This window comes from Monodelphis domestica, chromosome 3, assembly GCF_027887165.1.
Source record: "Monodelphis domestica isolate mMonDom1 chromosome 3, mMonDom1.pri, whole genome shotgun sequence".
Classification (NCBI taxonomy): domain Eukaryota; kingdom Metazoa; phylum Chordata; class Mammalia; order Didelphimorphia; family Didelphidae; genus Monodelphis; species Monodelphis domestica.
The window spans coordinates 483,081,569-483,103,194 of record NC_077229.1 but is presented as its reverse complement, the minus strand read 5'-3'; the positions used below and the strand labels follow the sequence as shown (position 1 = coordinate 483,103,194).

Sequence of the window (21,626 nt, the reverse complement as noted above, 5' to 3'; positions counted from 1 at the left end):
TTCCCTTTATTTGAATAAAACTTTTTCTGCAGATGAAAAAATTGGAAGATTAAACAAACTTAAATTTAACCACACTAAATTTCTACATAGGGTCATAATGCTGACTGCTTTTCATCTCCTCATTAAATTAAAAACAAAACAAAACAAACAAAGCAAAACACCACTTTCCTTTACATTGACATATTCAAAGAGAACCAAACTGTGCAATACTCTCAGTTTAAGAAAATGCCCAAGTTTACACAGAAATCAATGAACTTTCACCAATCCAACTCTCCATTCCTCTGACAATTGGAACAAAGCAATAAAAAAAATAAAGTTTGATTGACAAATTTAAAGTGACTTAATTAGTGTCTGAGAAATCCTGATAGGAATGAGACAGAAAAGTCATTTAGTTCTAAATGCTAAATTCTGTCATTTAGGAACTGGTATTGATTAGTCCTTCTTTCAGTTGAATACTCTGCTTTTCTCTTTAAACAGGGGAAGCTTTTATTATAATGTAGCATTAATCTAAATACTCGCACAGAAATTACTTCCCAATAATCCCTACATCAAAAGCTTTTTAATGAAGCATTAATTCAATTGGAAAGATGTAATTATGTACTTCCAGAAGTGTGTTCTTAGTCATCTTTTTCCAAGGAAATTAGAAACAATGTTTTTCTCTGTTAAGCAACATTCAGTCCACATGCTAATTTTGAATTTTTTTAAGGCTACATAAAGGAATAAACACAATCAGATACACTGTAATATTGGGGTTTTATGAGGATTTTTTATTTAGGAAGATCTGATTACAGTGAATATTTAAAACTAAAAATCATACGATTTTATCATCAAGCATTAGTTTTAATTGAACATGTGCTAGATTGCTGTGTGCTAAGTGGAAGAAAGCTAAAAAAATTCAAATCAAATAATTCATCATACTAAATGAAAGGTTCAGGGTAGTGAATGCACATTAGAAAAAAATCACAAAAGGGGATATAAGTTGAACAATTTTGTGACTACCTTAATAAACTTAATGCAGATCTTTTTTTTAAGTAAAAACACTTTGTCAAATTTATGGGAATAAGAGCCATCCACCAACTGATAAATGAGCAAAATATACGAACAGTTTATGAATTAAAAAATCAAAGTGTATATGAAAAGAACCTATATATTCCAAAATATTATAGCTGCCCTCTTTGTGGTGGCAAAGAACTGGGCTGTGGCTTTTCTTTCTCTGGATGGACCTGAGGAGATTAGCTTTTTCCCTGTGGCGTTTGACTGCTTTTTCTCCACATCCTAGCTTCTGTTTGGATTATCCTGTACCTTGCTGGCCTTTTGACACCTGCTGACACAATTGCAGAGATGGGCTAGGTTTCTTCTCAACCAACTCTCAGGAAGATCAAAGTAAAACATACAAAGGTTTTTCTTAAAATTGTCTCCTACAGATATAAATTACTCAAGTTGTCCCATCTCCCTGACACCTCCCTCTAATGTAAATTGCTAAAGGCAAATCCATTAAAATGCATATCAAATAACTATCATACTAGTACAACCAACTTCTTTTTTTATTAACCTTGATTAGTAGAGTTATTTTAACATATTAAAATATCATATGACTTTTATCCTAGATGTTTCCAAGTTCTAACATGTCATTAAATGGAAATCAATTAGACATACTAAAAATTATCAAGTTTGTGCTGTAAACGTGCATTTGTCTCTATTTTTCCCACCTTCCCCAATGACTATTCGCAGTTTTATTTTGTTTTTTTTTTGTCCAGAACTGTGATTCATCAGGGTAGGGATGACATATAACATTTTTTTTAAACCAACAGCTTTTAAGTTTGTTTGAGTCTTTCTTTTAACTGCCACCAAGATCCACCCCTGAAAGGACTTCAGGTAATATTTCTCCGATTACTGCTTTAGCCTAATCTTACTTCCAGTGAAGAAACTTCTACCAATACAGAATGGCAAATGTTATGCAATTTAAGAAACTCAAGAGCTACCTGGGGTACTGAACAGTTAAATGATTTGCTGGGGGTCACATATGTCAGAGGCCTTCCTTGACTTCAAGTTTTTTTTGCTTCCTCTTACACCATGCTATAAAAATGTAGGCCAAACTCCTTTAATTGTCAAGACCCTCCAATCCCAAAGACTTTTACTTTAAAAGACCAAACTACTTCACTATCAATTGCATGAAAACAAGAACAATTTAATGTGATAACAAGAATATCTATTAGCAAGCATTCCTAACACCTGTGCCACATCAAACAAATTATTTTGCAGCCTCCTCTTACCTTGCCAGTGATGATTGAAGGTGGAAAATCCAGAACAGGCCTGTCCCAGGTTTCCAGGCCTATCTAGAGAATCTGGAACCACTGAGATAATAACTTGCCCATTCTCAAAGGAGCACTGTGTCCTCAGGATGTAGAGGACACTGCATCTTGCCAAGAAATGTTGCCTCTATCACAGGAGTGGCAGTCATCCCAGGGTATAGAAAAGCACAGACTCCAAGCCAGGCATTAGCAAGAATGATGAAACCTTCTGGCAGTGCATCAATACCAGCATGAGGCAAGAGGAAATCTCCAAACCCCCAAACCTAGCAGGTTATGGCAAGCCACAGCATTTTTCTTCCTCCTACTTCTTAATTCTCTGTCTCTTTTTCCCCAAAGACTTTTCAGCTAGGAACTTTTACACACTGCCAAATGAAAGTCTCAGATTATACTAAAAGAAAGTTGCAAAGGACACACTTCACTAGGGAGCTGTAAAGCCCAGACAATCAATCCAAATCTTCCCTGAGCTGTCAGCTACTAAGCCCCTTACAAAGAAAGCCTAGCATAAGGAATAGTGAGGGTTCTTGAAGTTGACAAAAGACTTTTTCAAAAGACTCCATCCCCTCCTCCCAAATACCTTGCCTTTATTTTGTATATCCCAGAGAGAATGTAAGCTACTTGAGGATAGGGACTGTTATACTTTTGGCTTTGTATCCCCAGCCCCAACCATATTACTTAACATGTAGTAGGCCCTCATTAAATGTTTGTTGTCTGTAAACATTGCAGCATGTTAAGATGCAGCATGCAGCATCTTAAAAGAATTTTTCAATCTAATTCCATTCATTTTAGAGATAAGAAAAGACGGGCATAGAATGATTAAGGATCTTCCATATAAAGGTACCCAGCTAGTTGGTGACAAGCACAGACTAGAACTGTAGGACTCTTGTCACTAGTATATGATGCTTCTCACCTTTACAAAACTTCAAAGGAGATCTCTCTAATCCATCTGTCCCCTCACACATCTAAATTCTCATACATGGCCCCTTTCTCTTTAACTTCAATAAATTTCTTGCAAATTTTCACTTTATGCCTTTTTTAATTTTTTTTCAGATTACCTGTTGGTACAAACTTTAATAATAATTTTCTGATATTTTGCAATCCATGCTCTCTCTCTCCCACCCTTTCCTTCTTCCTCCTTGAGGTGGCATGTAATAAAAGTTACACATATGCTATCACACAATACATATTTCTATGTCAGTCATGTTGTAAAAGAAGACACATCACTTAAGAAAAAAATTCATGAAGGAACTGAAGTGAAAAATGGTATGCTTCAATTGGCATTCAGACTCCATCTGTTCCTTCTATAGCAGTGGACAGCTTTTTTCATGAGTTACTTGGAGTTATCTTGGATCCTCCCAATGCTGCTTAACAGTTAAGCCATTCACAGTTGATCATTATACATTATTACAGTTACTGTGTATAACATTCTCCTGGTTCTGCTTACTTCACTTTGCATCACTTCATATAAGTATTTCCAGGTGTTGTGTGATCATCTTATTTAGCATTTCTTATGGCACAACTGTATTCCATTATAACCATAAACCACAACTTGATCAGCCAGTCCCTAATTGATGGACATCCTTTTAGTTTCCAATTCTTTGCCATCACAAAAAGAACTGCTATGAATATCTTTGTACAAATAGGTCCTTTTCCCCTATCTCTGATCTCTTTTGGATATAGACCTTGTAGTGGTATTTCTGAGTCGAAAGGTATGCACAGTGTTATGGCCCTTTGGGTAGGGTTCCCAATTGTGCTCCAGAATGATTACCTCAGTTCACAACTCCACCAACAGTATATTAGTTTTCAAATTTTCCCATATCCCATCCAACATTTATCATTTTCCTTTGTTGTCACATTAATATTTCTAATTAGGTATGAGGAAATACCTCAGAGTTGTTTTAATTTGCATTTTTCTAATTAATAGTGATTTGTGTCATTTTTTCATATAACTAAATCTATATCCTTTTACAGGGCTGCTCTTTGGCCTCGCATAAGGCCAAAGTATGTTACCAAAGTATGTTCATCAATTTTCCAGACTTATTGTCATAAAGACCCACACACACTTCACATAAACAAATGTAAGCACAATGACAATGAATTTTATTTTAATTAACTACATTTCAAATGAAAATAAACCAACACTCTGGGAAGATTCTAGAATGTTAAATAAGCAAAAAGAAATAAATTAATAATATGTAAAAGATAAATAAAAACTGCTGTAAAACTTCCTTATCAGTCTTAAGAACAAATCAACAAGAAATATCTGCCCTGGTGCATTTGGGTCATATTTACTTTCTTTCTTTTAAGTATCAGTTCCAAGGTAGAAAAACAGCAGTAAGAACTAGGTAACTGAGATTAAGGGATTTGTCCAGGGTCACACAGCTGGGAAGTATCTGAGGCCAAATCTGGACCCATGTCCTCCTGACTCTAGTCCTGGCTCTCTACCCACTGAGTCCACATATTTACTTTCACAATGCCAAATAACACAGTTTCAAATGCCTTAAGAACTCACAATTATTTCAGTCCTATGAGGTAAATTGGGTATTGGATTTCAATCATAACTGAACTTTCCTAGTTCTGGATAATGAGTTTCTACTTCATACAAAAGCCAAGAATTAATGAATTCCTTTTCTTTTATCTTTTCACAAAGAGAGATGGCTAATGAAAATGTAAGCCACTATTATTTTTATCTCCCACCAACTCTTCTAAAAACCAGGAATCCTATTTCCTTGAAGAAAGTGTTACAAATGTATTTGTACTAAACAAACACAAAGCTTCCAAGTCTTCAATTCAACAAAATACAGAGTATAGTGCTAGGACTCAGTGATGATGACCATTTTAGAGAACAAATGCCCAAACTGCACCCTTACCTGCATTGTGAGCCACTCCCTAACTCCAGATAGGGGAGGGAGGAAGCACTCCCATTGGGCTGCTGGGCAGAGGGGTGGGTGATGGGAGAAATGTTCTCAGCCACAGTGGAGAAGGGGAGGGGAGCAATCCCTTCCAGCACATGTTCCATTTAGTTCGCCAATATGGTGCTAGGTAATTACACTTGAAAGCTTTCAATCTAGCAGACTCTGTGGTTTTTTCCTCTGACACAAAAATGTGGGACTCTCTTAATCAGGTGATTACAAATAACTGTTCACTTACCAAGGGAGGTCCTCCCAGGAAAATGGTACCCTGCTTCTTAACAATAATACTTTCATCAGCCATTGCAGGGACATAGGCTCCTCCTGCTGTACAGGATCCCATTACTACTGCTATCTGAAATCCAAACACACACAAAAGACAAGTTGTAGAATCAAAATAATAAGCCTGAAAGGTAAATCAAAAGGCAGAATGGTGTCATCAGGATTGATAATATAAAGGCCCTAATTCTAATCCCACATTTGTTGCTACAACCAAAACAAGCTGATTAGGGTCTATACCTCAATTTTAAAATGTAGGTATTTTCATTACTTACCTATGAGGATATGATAGTAGCAAAGAGATGTGATCACCTTGAAGTGATATTATTAAAGGAAAGATAGTAATCTAGGATAGGTGCTAGGAACTTTTCTCATAAAGAACTAAGATACATATTTAACTAAAGTAATCCATAGGGAGGACTGAGAGGGCTGAGGAGGAAGGAAATCTGAAATGTAGGTCCCCATTCTGCAGCAAGTAAGTTATATACTATGCAGAAGAGATGGTTCTGGGCTGGAGAAAAAGGTATGACATGCTAATGAGCATGTATGTTAATGAAAGGCTTGGGATGGGCAATATTTAAATTAAACTGTCCATTCAAAGAAGTTCTTTGGGGCCAAATGCTTTGACTAGTTAATAATAAATATGAAGATTTCTGAGAAATATGTTAAAATGTGAGTGGATTATTATAGAGTGAAGAAAATAGAGCCAAAATAATAATAAACAAAATATCAGTAAAGTCAACATGGAGGGCAACAAACATTTGGCAAACTATAGTTGACTGTACCATATTGTCAAAATTTTTAAAAATGACCCTGCTTCTAACAAACTAGTTGTTTTTTTAGGGAATATATTTTCAAAGGGGTCTAGTTTGAATGTTTGGGGTGGGGGATTGTCAGTTGTTATTTTTTTAAAGAACAGTTTTTCTAAAGATGCTATTTTCCCCTTGAGGAATTTCTCTCATATGAATAAACATCCCTCAACTATGTCTCAAATAGTCTAGTTATCTTAAAAGCAAATTAAAACTGGTGGCAGAAGTTCTGGTAGCAAAGCAGGTTTACTGGACAGACTAACAAAATGAGGTTTGCAAAAGTTTCATATTCCAGGGGGCAGCTGGGTGCTCAGTGGATTGAGAGCCAGGCCTAGAGATGGGAGGTCCTAGGTTCAAATCTGACTGCAGATACTTCCCAGCTATGTGACCCTGGGCAAGTCACTTGACCCCCATTGCCTAGCCCTTACCACTCTTCTGCCTTGGAGCCAATACACAGTATTGACTCCAAGACGGAAGGTAAGAGTTTAAAAAAAAAAGTTTCATATTTCTCTGAATACAAAATTGTTATTATATAAATAAAACCTGTTACTATATAAAACTTCTTATTTCATATAGTATAGTATAAAGAATAAATTAATGGTTGACTAACTGATAAGCAAGAGGGAGAAATTAATAATACAATGAATCACCTAACCACGGTTATAAAAAAATGATAAAGAATTTTTTGTTATTATGCCCATTATTTTTCCTTAGGGGCATGCAAATATCTGCTGAAGAAAGATCACAAAAGGAAAACCACAATGGTGATATTATTCCAGACAGGAAAAGTAAAAAATTAGCATTATTTATTTTAAGTGGAAAAAGTCAACAGGAAGCTTTTTTAACCCCACATGAGAAAAGTTATCATAAATGAGAGTAAAGAGACCTCTCCAATTTATTCTAATGTGTACAAAAGAAAATTTCATGTTGAAATGTACCTTACTACCTGTCAAGATACTTCAGTTAAGGAAAAAAATAAAAGTCAGTAGAATTAAAGTACAAAATTTCATGCAATTAACCTGTTCTCCATACCAGAACACCAGGTTCAGTTCAAAACATCCCATTACTCAAAAGAAGGAAAATTTGATAAATTTGGAGAAGAGTTACCCTAATGCAGCAAGAGGTTAAAAGGGAATGATGTATGAAAAAACAAGGAACAGAACTAAGCACACAAAGCACAGCTAAGTGACAAATGGCAAGAAGGAAAAAAACTGTCAGCAGATTTTCAAAAGTAAGAGAAAAACAAGAGTGGAATAATTTAACAAAGAAGAATAAGACTGAAAAGGAAAAAGAAGAAGCTAAATGCTTTCTCAGAGAAAAACTTGTAAGATCTGCCATATAATAGAAAAGTCACACAAATGAAACATGAACAGATTACTAGAATATATATTTCAACATATATTAAACCACAGACCTAAGGCTACATCAAATGCCTGCAAGATACATTTTCTTCTCTAATCCCCATAATCCTAAAGTGTTTATGTCTATAAAGTCAAAGGAATTTCTTTTGTTTTGACACCAGACAAAACAAAAATACTCCATTGCTCAAACGGAGACAAGAGAAATGAAATGTCACTGCATAACTGATGTAAACTAAACAACTTAATAAAAATGTATACCCAAATGCTCTTAGAGAGGACAAGGAACAAGCTCTGTTTAGAAACATTTCAAGAAAAAATTCTAAGTATATCTATAATGTTATAACTATTTACACATTCAAAAGATGAAATTATATTACATATTCACCAATATGTTAATCACATATTTATCTAAATCACAATGGGGTTTTATACTAGACCAGGAATACAGGAGGAGGAAAAAAACCCACAATGATTTATTCAATTCAACAAATATTTATTAATGCCAATTATATCCAATAAGCACTTATGTTGAAAATTTCTACCCTTCCTCACTCTCCATTGCATATTGAAAAGTTTATTTTTGTGATGACTAAGCTCATAATAAAAACAAGAAAATTACCTGTGAAATATTTTTAGAAGACATCATTGCTTGATTATAGAATATACGACCAAAGTGATCTCGATCTGGAAAAACTTCTGCTTGTCGAGGTAAGTTTGCACCTCCAGAATCAACTAAAGATAGTAAAGAGCAAAAGAAATTTTTTAATTTTTTTTTTAAACCCTTACCTTCCATCTTGGAGTCAATACAGTGTATTGGCTCCAAGGCAGAAGAGTGGTAAGGGTAAGGCAATGGGGGTCAAGTGACTTGCCCAGGGTCACACAGCTGGGAAGTGTCTGAGGCCAGAGTTGAGCCTAGGACCTCCTGTCTCTAGGCCTGGCTCTCAATCCACTGAGCTACCCAGCTGCCCCCTAAAGAGCAAAAGAAATGAGAGAAGTGCCCCTCCATCAAGAAAATAATTATATATACAGGAAACTGTTTAAGACATTAACACTATTTGTCACTGGCACTCAAGTTTGGACCTACTCTACCTTTCAACAAACTGCAACTATTGATCTTCCCAAACTCTCCTCCCTACTGCTTGTTCACACCACTGGATTTTTGCTCATACCAGTCCCACCTAGAATGCATTTCCTTCACTATTACACATCCATCCTTCATATTCCAGCACAAATCACAATTGCTACATTATCCTAAACACTCCATATCAAAGTGATCTCTTCCTCTTCTAAGCTAATTGTTTGATAATTGTTTGATTTGTGACCTCTTTAACTATGTTATAAATTACTAAGTAGTTTTTATTTTACTTTTTATGAATCTATATCTTTGTCCAGTTTCACTGAAAGTTCTAAGAAGGCTGAGTCTATAGTTTACAAGTCTTTGTAGTTTCCTATATTATCCAGCACATAGGGGCTTAGTATTGATTGATTTATTTTGGTGTTTCAATTTGTAGGGAGAAAAAAATTAATGGGAACAGGATAATAATAAATTACATTTTATAGAGGAAAAATTTCAAATTAATATCTATGTAACTATACATACAAACCACCTATGTAAATGAGTAAAGATATAATAAAGTTAACTTTGTTCAACATGTTCAAGTTGGCATAAGGCATAAAACAGGGAGATGTGTGCTCAACCAAGATATTACAAAGAAGCAGAGAATTTCAGAATCAGAAAAAAAAACATAGTGGCCATTTAGTCATGTACAAAACAAAATCTTTACTACAAGATAGCCGTCCTCATCCTTCTGTTTCTAGATTTCTGTTGAGAAAGAATTCACTACTTTCAAACCTGCTCATTTTACATTTTTTCTTTGCTGAAAAGTCATTTCAGTCATATCCAATTCTTTGACCCCATTTGGGATTTTCTTGGCAGAGATACTGGAGTAGTTTGCCATTTCCTTCTCTAGGTCATTTTACCTGAGGAAACGGGCAAACAGGGTTAAGTGACTTGCCTACAGTCAGCTAGCTAGTAAGCATACGTCTGAGGCCAGATTTGAACTCAGGAAGATGAGTCTTCCTGACTTCAGGCCTGGCATTCTATGCACTGTGCTACCTAGCTGCCCTTATTCTATTTTGAGATAACCCTAAATGAAGAAATTTCTTTGACATCCAGTCTAAATCTTCTACTTTTCAACTTCTCATTGCTGCCAGTTATGCCTCATCCTGCTCTTAAAGGCCAAACAAAACAAATCTAATCCCTCTTCTGCATTATAATTCTTCAAAAACTTGAAGATATTCCCAAGGCTCCTCTCTTCCAGGCTAAACAATCCCAGTTCTATCAACTGACCTTCAAATGGCCCAGACTAGAGGTCTTTTGCCACCTTGGCTGCCTAACTGTACCTTCTCTAGTTTATCAATGCCTTCCTAAACTGTGGTCTGCCAAACCAAGTATAATGCCAGAGATTGCCCTAAGCAGAGCAGAGAAGTGAAAGATATCCAGCAGAATCCAAATTATAAAGGGATTCTCTATAGGTAATGCTCCCGTTTGTGGATAATATACAGAACACATAATCTGGCTGGACCAAATAGTTCCTAGAGGCTCTTTCAGCACTAAAATCTATGGTCCAATGGCCTGACTGCCCTGCTATCTCCCACCTCTCTACCTTTGTTCACACTGGAAGAAACTTCAGGGTGTTGAAGTATGGAAATAATTAGACAATGAATTTTACCCAATTGAGTCATTATCCTAGAAGATAACCCAAATGCCAAGGATCTAGACTAGTCTTTTTTTTTTTATGTGTGTATATGTTTATTTTTGTTTATACATATACACAGGTACTCACCAAAAGCTTCTCAATGGGGAAAATTAAAATGTTCTTGCCTACAAGATGATCACTTAGCTTTATGATAATGAGCAATATCTGTGAGTAAATGCATACCTACTAAAGGCAAATTAATTCTTTTCAAGAAATAAGATGCCACATCTGCAATGGGGATAAAATAGATGCATTCCCAATAAGATCAGGAGTGAAACAAGTATGACCATTATCACCTCTATTATCTAAAATTGTACTAGAAACACTAGCAGTAGCAATTAGAAAAGAAAAAGAAATTGAAGGTATTAAAATTGGCAATAAGGAGACCAAGCTGTCACTCTTTGCAGATGATATGATGGTCTAATTAAAAAATCCTAGAGAATCAACAAAAAAGCTAGTGGAAATAATCCACAACTTTAGCAAAGTAGCAGGATACAAAATAAACCCACATAAGTCATCAGCATTTCTATATATCTCCAACACATCTCAGCAGCAAGAATTAGAAAGAGAAATCCCATTCAAAATCACCTTAGACAAAATAAAATATCTAGGAATCTATCTCCCGAGACAAATACAGGAACTATATGAACACAACTACAAAACACTCTCCACACAACTAAAACTAGACTTGAGCAATTGGAAAAACATTAACTGCTCAAGGGTAGGATGAGCTAATATAATAAAAATGACCATTCTACCCAAACTTATCTATCTATTTAGTGCCATACCCATTGAACTCCCAAAAAACTTTTTACTTAATTAGAAAAAACCATAACAAAGTTCATTTGGAAGGACAAAGGATCAAGGATATCCAGGGAAATAATGAAAAAAAAAATACAAAGGAAGGTGGCCTTGCAGTCACAGATCTCAAACTTTATTATAAAGCAGTGGTCATCAAAACAATTTGGTATTGGCTAAGAGACAGAAAGGAGGATCAGTGGAATAGACTTGGGGTAAGTGACCTCAGCAAGACAGTCTATGACAAACCCAAAGACCCCAGCTTTGGGGACAAAAATCCACTATTTGATAAAAACTGCTGGGAAAATTGGAAGACAATGTGGGAGAGATTAGGTTTGGATCAATACCTCACACCCTACAAACTCAGAATGGGTGAATGACTTGAACATAAAGAAGGAAACTATAAGTAAATTAGGTGAACACAGAAGAGTATACATGTCAGACTTTTGAGAAGGGAAAGATTTTAAAACCAAGCAAGACTTAGAAAGAGTCACAAAATGTAAAATAAATAATTTTGACTACATCAAATTAAAAAGTTTTTGTACAAACAAAACCAATGTAACTAAAATCAGAAGGGAAGCAACAAATTGGGAAACAATCTTCATAACAAAAACCTCTGATAAAGGTTTAATTACTCAAATTTCCAAAGAGCTAAATCAATTGTACAAAAAAAATCAAGCCATTCTCCAATTGATAAATGGGCTACGTACATGAATAGGCAGTTTTCAGTTAAAGAAATCAAAACTATTAATAAGCACAAGAAAAAGTGTTCTAAATCTCTTATAATCAGAGAGATGCAAATCAAAACAACTCTGAGGTATCACCTCACACCTAACAGATTGGCTAACATGACAGCAAAGGAAAGTGATGAATGCTGGAGGGGATGTGGCAAAGTAGGGACAATAATTCATTGCTGGTGGAGCTGTGATCCAACCATTCTGGAGGGCAATTTGGAACTATGCCCAAAGGGCGATAAAAGACTGTCTGCCCTTTGATCCAGCCATAGCACTGCTGGGCTTATACCCCAAAGAGATAATAATGAAAAAGGCTTGTACAAGAATATTCATAGCTGCGTTCTTTGTGGTAGCAAAAAATTGGAAAATGAGGGGATGCCCTTCAATTGGGGAATGTCTGAACAAATTGTGGTATATGTTGGTGATGGAATACTATTGTGCTCAAAGGAATAATAAAGTGGAGGAATTCCATGGGGACTAGAACAACCTCCAGGAATTGATGCAGAGTGAGAGGAGCAGAACCAGGAAAACATTGTACACAGATACTGATACACTGTGGTACAATCGTACGTAATGGACTTCTCCATTAGTATCAATGCAATGTCCCTGAACAATCTGCAGGGATCTAGGAGAAAAAAACACTATCCACAAACAGAGGACAAACTGTGGGAGTAAAAACACGGAGGAAAGGCAACTGCTTGACTACAGGGTTGAGGGGATATGATTGAGGAGAGACTCTAAATGAACACCCTAATGCAAATACCAACAACATGGAAATGGATTCGGATCAAGGACACATGTGATACCCAGTGGAATTGCGCGTCAGATATGGAAGGAGTGGGGGGGGGGGGGAAGGAAAAGAAAATTATCCTTTTTTTCTGATGAATAATGTTTGAAAATGACCAAATAAAATAATGTTTAAAAGGGAAAAAAAAGAAAGAAAGAAGATGCCAGTCATTAAAAAACTGAGAAAGTCTACTCAAAATAGTATCAGTACTATGTTTGCCAGCATGAGGATGAGGAGTAGAAGGAAAAGATCCCTTGACTAAGTTACCAGAATTTACAAAGGCTACAGTAACATGGCAGTCATTTTTAAAAGTTCTTTACATCTACAAGAGCAAGTAACAGACAAGTTCCTTATTTAAGAAATAAGTTTAATATACAAAGAAATAAGTTTAATATACAATAATAACAACCACAATGTAAAGAGACCGACCACTAAAAAAGTTGCCTGAGTACAGGTAAAATGATACAACTCTCTCCTCATAGCAAAAAAGTGGGGAACTTCTAGAATAGAATTATGTATAAGATGTCAGATGCAGTCACTGTAGCAGATATTTTGCTTTGTTTTTTCTTTCACAAGGAAGGGTTCACTTTAGATATTGGAAGAAGTTTTGTTGAAGAAAATGACTATGACAAAAAATAAAAATTTTCAATAAACTATATTTTTAGAAAGTTATTTATAAAATGTTTACAAGACAGGTAATGGACACTGAGAGGTTTACAGAATGATTTCTGACCCACAAATCTGCTCAATGTATATTTACTTACTCAAACAAACATGTTGATTTTAAGATATAAAAAAACTAGACTATTTACAAAAATACTGATGTGGAAACAAAATCTATAGCAGAGAAAAGGAATGGAATTTCAAATTTGTGCTTTATTGAAGAGAGATAATGTTTAATAAATGGCTTCTTTCAGCATTTTAATTCTGTTTGCTGCAGTTTTCTCAACTGCAAAATAAGCTAAAGAAGGAAATGGCAAACCATCTAGTATCTTTGCCAAGAAAACTCCAAATGGGAACAAGAAGAGTCAGACACAACTGAAAAAAAACAACAGAAAAAGTAGCAACTACCTCCCAGGGCTATTGTGAAGATCAAATGATGTCATATTTGTAAAGGACTTGACATATAGCAGACAATAAATAAATGCTTCTTTTCCTTCTTCCCATCAGCAAATGTAGTTTCCTTAAAACATTTATTGCCTACCATTGAAATTCTTATTTCCAAAGTTCTTTCTAGTACCTTATTAAAAATCAATATTCAAAAATGGGATTATCAAAGATAGGTGATGGACACAGAGTGCAGATTAAGGCAAATTTTTCTAGGACATGGCCAATACAGAAATTTGTTTTGTTTGGTGATATATTTATAACAGAGATTTTGATTTTTCTTGCTTATTCAATGAGGAGAGATGAAAAGATATGAGGAAGGAAGTGAGAGGAAAAGAAGGCAGATCTTTGTTTGAAAAAAAAACAATTAAAATAAAAGGAATAAGAGTATTATACAAATACTTGCTAGTGATGAAATAAATGATATGGCCAAACTAAACATATTTCTTAATCGGTTTTTAATACTAAAATCTTGGGTTGGTCAAGCATTCAGATGAGGAGTTTTTTAATCTGGATAGAGTGCCAGACCTGGAGTCAGGAAGATTCATCTTCATGAATTTGAATCCAACCTCAGAAACTTACTAGATGTATGACCATAGGCAAGTCACTTAAACCCTCAGTTTCCTAATTTGTCAAATGAGTTGGAGTAGGAAATGGTGAACCACTCCAGTATCTTTTCCAAGAAAACCCCAAATGGGGTCATGAAGAGTTAGACACAACAGAAATATCATATTTTAGTATAATTGGTTTCCTTTGTAGTCTTTTGTATTTTATTTTATTTATTTAAAAATAATATTCTGAAAAGAAATCCACCGAATCCCTGATTTGGAGCTTAACAGTGTACATATTCAATAATCTGAGGAACAAGTCTCATCAGATTGGAAAATGAGGGGATGGCCCTTGATTGGGGAATGACTGAACACATGGTGGTATATGATGACAAATGAATACTGTTGGGCCATAATGAATGGTGAATCACTTGATTTCTATAAGAACTAGGACCTCCATACACTGATACAGAGTAAAATGAGCAGAACCAGAAGAACAATATACACAGTAACTGAAACATTGTGGGATGATTAAAATTTACTACTAATAGTCATTGATCCAGGATAATCCCAAGGGACTTCTGAGAAAGAATGCTATCCACTTCTAGAGAAATAACTGTGGGAGTAGAAATGCTGAAGAAAAACATATGATCTATTACTTTGGTTTTAAAAGATTATTCTATTACAAAAATGAATAATATGGAAATGGGCATTGAGTAATAATACATATATAACCCAGTGGAACTGCCTCCAGGAAGGGGGAGGGAAAAGGGGAGGGAGAGAACATGAATCATGTAACCATGGAAAAATATTTTAAAAATAAATTTTTTTTTAAGTCTCATCAGGCTTTAAGACTATCAGCAATTTGAGAGTTAATGACTTCATTCATTCACTCAACAATCATTGACTGAGTATCTACTATGTGCATGGCACTGTGCTGGATGTTGTTGGAAATAACATGAAAAATATGGCCCAAATTCTCTGCCTTCATGGAGCTAAAAGTCTCAGATAGAAAATAAGAAATGCTCACAAATAACTGTAAAATAATATGAAAGTGAACTAAAGGGAAGTACCAGTGCTATGATAGAGTAAAGTTGGGTATGAAAGAAAGAAGGAATCAGAAAAGTCTTTGTGGAGGAGCAGATTCAGAATGTCCCACACTGACAGGGGCCACTGTTTCAGAAATCCCCATTGACATTAACCTAGGTATGTGGACTCTTTAATCTGAATTTTTCTTTCATTTACATTTCTAAATATTATTTAAGTGATCTTACTGTTCCTGACTTACCTAAGTACAAGCAGGGAAGCTTATTTTCCAAGGCAATTTCTTGGGCACGTAAGTGTTTTTTCACTGTCACCGGATAGTAGGTTCCACCTTTGACAGTGGCATCATTGGCAACAATTAGGCACTCCACTCTGAAAGGCACAATGTCAACAGAACATGAAAGATTTCTGTAAAATTAAATGCCAATTTCACTTTATCATCACAAGTTATCCCATCACTGCTATCCATTTCAATTCAACAACTTTGTATTAAGGGCCTCTGCCCAGACCCTCCCTTAGACCTGGAACAGCAAATGTATTCTCTTCTATTCTGTCTTCCCCTGGAGAAGAGAACCTCCTTGACAAAAGAGACTTCATCCTTCTCTATAAGTGTATCACCAGTACCTAGCATAGTATAAGTACTTAATTAATGTTTGTTGACTAACTGAAAAATGTGCCTATTATATGCAAGATATGATAAGAGTAAAGGTTAAAAAGAAAAAAATTTTAAAGTCCATGCTCTCAAAGGAACTTACTGGAAGGAGAGGACAACAATATAATTAAAACAGCAATAATATTTCATATCTATATAACATTTTAGATTTGTAAAGACTTTTACATAAGTAATCCCATTTAATTCTGACAAAAATCTCATCAGGTTGCTGCTATTGTATCTTCATTCTACAGATGAGGAAACTGAGATTAAGCATAATTAAAAGGCATGGGGGGCAGCTGGGTGGCTCAGTGGATTGAGAGTCAGACCTAGAGACAGGAGGTCCTAGGTTCAAATCTGACCTCAGACACTTCCCAGCTGTGTGACCCTGGGCAAGTCACTTGACCCCCATTGCCTTACCCTTACCACTCTTCTGCCTTGGAGCCAATACACAGTATTGACTCCAAGATGGAAAGTAAGGGTTTTAACTAAAAAAAAAAAAAAGGCATGCCCAGGGTCACACAGCTTGCCAAGGTACAGGGAGTACACAGGGCAAGAAAGTCATTTTGGCTGAACCAGAGTAGAAGTAGGAGATTAATGTAAAATGTAATAATATGGTAGATTGGGACTAGATTATAAAGGGATTTAAAATCCAAATAGAGGAGCTTATACATGATCCTTGGGGAAAAGGAGAGCAATGGAGCTTATTGAGTAAGGGAATAACAAGGTCAGACTGGGTATTAGAAAAATCACTCTGATAGAATTGTAGAGGAAAGACTGGAATATGGAGGGACTGATGTTAGAAGCCCAGCTAAGAGACTACTGAAACACTCTAGGTGAGAGGTGATAGAGCCCATATTAGAGGGATAGCTATGTGATGGGAACAAAGGAGATATTGTTGAGAGATATTGTTGAGAAAGATAATATTGGCAACCAATTATAGATGTAGGGTGAAGGAGAATGAGGAGCCAAAGAAAAATGCTGGGGTTATAAACTTGGGTGACTGGAAGAATGGTGCTGCCCCCCAAAAAGAAAGAGTTAAGTATGCAAGAGGAGAGAATTTGAGAGAAGAGTTTTATTGTGAATATGCTGAGTTTGAGAGACTTATGGAATATTCAATTAGAGTCCAACAGGTAGTTTATTATATGAGATTAGAGTTTAGGAGAGATTAATGCTGAACAGACACAGATTTTGGAGTTATCTTCATATAAATGATCATGAAATTCATAGAAGCTGACAAGGTTACCAAGTAAAAATAGTATAAAGAGAAGAGAGCAAAATGTAGAGACTTGAGTTCACCTAGGGTCAGGAGGATGCAGCGTTAACATGGATGATGAAATAGCAAAGAAGTCTTGAGAAGGAACCCTTAGGCAGTTAGGAAGAGAATCAAGAAAGAAGAGTGCCACAAATATTTAAAGAGGAATACCCAAGAAGAGAAAGTAATGAAAAGTATTAAATGTTGCAGTGAGGTAAAGAAAAACTAAAATCGGATCAACCAACAGATGTAGCAATCAAGAGATTATTGGTAACATTGGAGGAAGCAGTTTCTAATTAATGATGGAGTTGGAAGCCAGACTGCAAGTCAGAGAAGGGAGTGAGAGAAGATAAAGTGAAAGCAATGAAGGTAGATAGCTTTTCCCCAAAATTTGGCTATGAAAGGGAAGAGAGATCTAAGAGGTTAAGGATGGAGGAAATTTGGGGTGTAGTTGTAGGTACTAGGGAAGTAGTCAGCAGATGAGAAGAGAATAAAGATAATAGGAAGAAAGAGACAAGCCAAAAAGATAAGATAAAAGGTGCATCAATCAATCAACAAGCATTTATTAGATGGCTACTATGTGTTAGGGCACTGTACTAAGTGCTGGGGATACAAATTCCAAAGTAAGACAGTTGATGCCCTTGAGGAGTTTACATTCTATTGAGAGGTACAACCTATTTGCAGCTATATAAATACATATATACAAAATTTGGAGTGATTATATTGTGGTAGAGATGAATAACTAGAGGGACTTGGGAGTGTCTTCTTTAATAAAGTGGCACTTTACCAGAGTCAGAGATTCCATACAGTAGAGGTGAAAAAATGAGAGCATTCCAGGCATGGTGGTAGCAGATGACAAAATATCATATATGGGGAACAACAAACGGGCCAATTTATCTCAAATGTGGAAATTTGAACAGGAATAATGTACAATCATCCTGGAACTAAAGGATGGAGACAGTCAGTTTGGTGTCTTGTGTTTTATCCTAAAGGTAACAAGAAGCCACTGAAGATTCCTGAGTAGGAAATTTGCCTGGTCAGTCCTGTACTTTTAGGAAGAGTAATTTGGCAGCTGTGGAAGATGGACTGGAGGGGAGAGATTGAATGAAAAATTGCAGGGCATATATCTGGTCTTCCACTGCTAATTCAGATTAGTTAATAGTGGAAACTTAGTGAACCACACTGACTCCGTCTTGTGACTTAATTCAGGCTTAGATCCTTTTCTATTCAGTTATGAGCCTAGTCAAATTCTGGCCTGTGAGAAAACTTTATTCAGTTGTGGGAACGGGGAGAAAACCTTAGTGCATTGTTTGAAGCCAGCCATGCATGGCTAGGAAACTGGACCATCCAGGCCTGCTGTTTAGAGACCCTTAACCAAGAACCTAGGTTATGTTGACCAGAAAGGCAGTCAGATACTCAGATTGATATAAGGAGCTTTCTCATAACTGTACATCTCAAGAAAACCCCATGTCTTATCTAAAAACTGTCCCCATATTGATCAATCAGTTACTGTTTCTATGTACCTTTGATTGTTTACATATACTTGGGGAGAAGTGAGAAATCTCTTTTCCTGAATTCAGGGAATTGCACTTGCTCTCTGTCTCCTAACATGGAAAGTCTCTCATCTTTCATCCAATTAGAAATCAGATTACCTAATATTACATTGTTTCCTTTAATTAATTGGTCATATTTGATTAATTGTTTTAATGTATAATAGTCTATCTCCCTTTGTATTTGGGGTCCAGTCCTAATTTGAGAAAGAACTTTGGTCCCAATTTGTTGGGCAATTGGCATTCAAAGCTTAATAAATGTATATGCTCAGAAGATCAAACCTTTCTTTCCTCAGTCATTTCATCTTTTGCTTGTTACACTAGATAGAAAGGAAAGAGGAATTTTGAGACACAAACACCCTTTGTTTTGAAAGAATCTCTGACATAAATTCCACAAATCTATTGAAAGCAAAGTCCTAGATATCTTGGCTCCTTGAAAATTCTTTTTCATGAGGAGCTGTACAGAAGAAACCACAGTGCCCTTACCCTGAAACTCGGCCAATGCCTGTAATAATTCCAGCTGCTGGGACTTCTTCTTTACCATATAACTGGTAACCTGCAAACTGAGAAAATTCCAAGAATGGAGATCTGTAGGGAAGAAAGAGATGTAACATCAATTACTGTCACTAAACAAGGGTAACATATTAAAAAAATGTCTAATGTAAAAGGCATTTTTAATTGCTACTCTTCAAATATATGCCTTTAATATATTATAAAGAAATTTCATAGATCTCAGCTTTTGGAATAAGAACTATTTAACAAAAACTGCTGGAAAAATTGGAAAACAGTATGGCAGACGCTAAGTATAGACCAATATCTCACACCCTATACCAAGATAAGATAAAAATGGAAATATGATTTAGATATCAAGAGTAATACCATAAGTAAATTAGGGGAATAAAGAATTGCTTACCTGGCAAATCTTTGGAGAGGGGAAGAAATTTATGACCAATCAAGAGAGAGTATAATATATAAAATGAATAATTTTGAACTTAAATTAAAAGGCTTTTGTACAAACAAAACTAATGTAACTGAGGGCAGCTGGGTAGCTCAGTGGATTAAGAGCCAGGTCTAGAGATGAAGGTCCTAGGTTCAAATCTGACCTCAGACACTTCCCAGCTGTGTGACCCTGGGCAAGTCACTTAACCCCCTTTGCCTAGCCCTTACCACTCTTCTGCCTTGGAATCAATACACAAGATGGAAGGTAAGGGTTTATTTAAAAAAAAAAAAAACCACTAATGTAACCAAGATTAGAAGGGAAACAACAAACTGGGGGGGAAAAAAACATAACAAATATCTCTGATAAAGGTCTCATTTCTCAAATTTATAGAGGATTGTATAAGTCAGATTTATAAGAATACAAGCTATTCCCCAAATGACGAAGGATATGAATAAGCAATTTTCAGATGAAGAAATAAAAGCTATCAATTAATTATATGAAAAAATGTTCTAAATTACTCTTAATTAGAAAAATGCAAATTAAAACAACACTGAGGTACCACCTCATACTTAGCAGATTGGCCAATATAGCAGTAAAGGAAAGTGGTAAATGCTGTATTGGGGTAAATTGTTGGTGGAGTCATGAACTGATCCAACCATTCTGGAGGTCTGGAACTATGCCCAAAAGGCTATAAAACTGGGCATGCCCTTGATCTGGTAATGCCAGTCCTGGGTCTGTATCCTGAAAAGATAATAAAAAAAGAGGAAAGGACCTACTTGTACAAAAGTATTTATGGCAGTTCTTTTTGTGACGGCAAAGAACTGGAAATTGAAGGCATGTCCATCAATTGGGGAATGGCTGAACAAATTGCAATATATGTTGGTGATGGAATACCATTGTGCTATAAGAAATAAGCAAGATGATTTCATAAAAAGCTGGACAGATCTGCAGGAACTGATGCAGAGCTAAATAAGTAGAACTGGGAGAACATTGTACACAATAATAGCAACATTGGACAATGATTATCTGTGAAAAACTGGCTATTCTCAGCAATGCAATGATCTGGGACAGTCCTGAAAGACTTATGCCAGGGAATGCTATCCACCACCAGAGAAAGAACTGTTGGATTCATCTTTTGACATCAGGGTATTTATGGTTTTATTTTGGGGTTTTGGTTATATATGAGTTTGTTCTTACCACAATGACCAATATGGAAGTATGTTTTGCATAGCAATAAGAATAAAACTTTAAAAAATTTCCAAATGAAAGTAAGATTTATAATTTATTGGTTAAAAAATCAATTATAATAGAAATGAAACCCCACTAAAATTAGGCAATTAGTAAACATGTATTAAACACCTGCTAGGAAATGTGCAAAATGTAGGGATACAAAGAATGGAAAAAATCAGTCCCTGTTCTCAATTATACCACAAAGCCAACCATTTCTAATAACAATATAACTTAAGAGACACTTAAAAATATACTAACCCTGGATCTAAGAGTCTGTTGATTCTTTCTCTAGGTAACAGTTTTCCTCTTGATAAGTGAAGTTTCCGAGCTTTCTCTCCACCACCTAATGAAAATTAAATCAGTCATTAGCATTATAATAAGTGCCATTTATATGGTTCTTTACTGCATGCAAAACATTCAAAATCTATTTTCATTTTATCCTCACAACTGACTCCTCTATAAAATAGGTAAAACAAGCAAAATCCTCTTTTTTTTACACATGAGAAAGATGAAGTAAGGCTTAAACATTTTAAGTGACTTGCACCTGATCATGCA

General features: G+C 35.6%; 1 protein-coding gene across 1 annotated transcript in view; it reads right to left on the bottom strand.

Moving 5' to 3' along the window:
* Positions 1 to 21,626, bottom strand: part of MCCC2 (methylcrotonyl-CoA carboxylase subunit 2) — a 93,955-nt gene that overhangs the window by 50,044 nt on the left and 22,285 nt on the right. The window contains exons 3-7 of the mRNA XM_007486501.3: positions 21,330 to 21,414; positions 19,388 to 19,489; positions 15,689 to 15,816; positions 8,287 to 8,399; positions 5,460 to 5,573 (exon numbers count right to left, since the gene is read on the bottom strand). Of these exons, the coding sequence (XP_007486563.1) occupies positions 5,460 to 5,573; positions 8,287 to 8,399; positions 15,689 to 15,816; positions 19,388 to 19,489; positions 21,330 to 21,414 (542 nt within the window). The remainder of the gene's footprint in view (positions 1 to 5,459; positions 5,574 to 8,286; positions 8,400 to 15,688; positions 15,817 to 19,387; positions 19,490 to 21,329; positions 21,415 to 21,626) is intronic.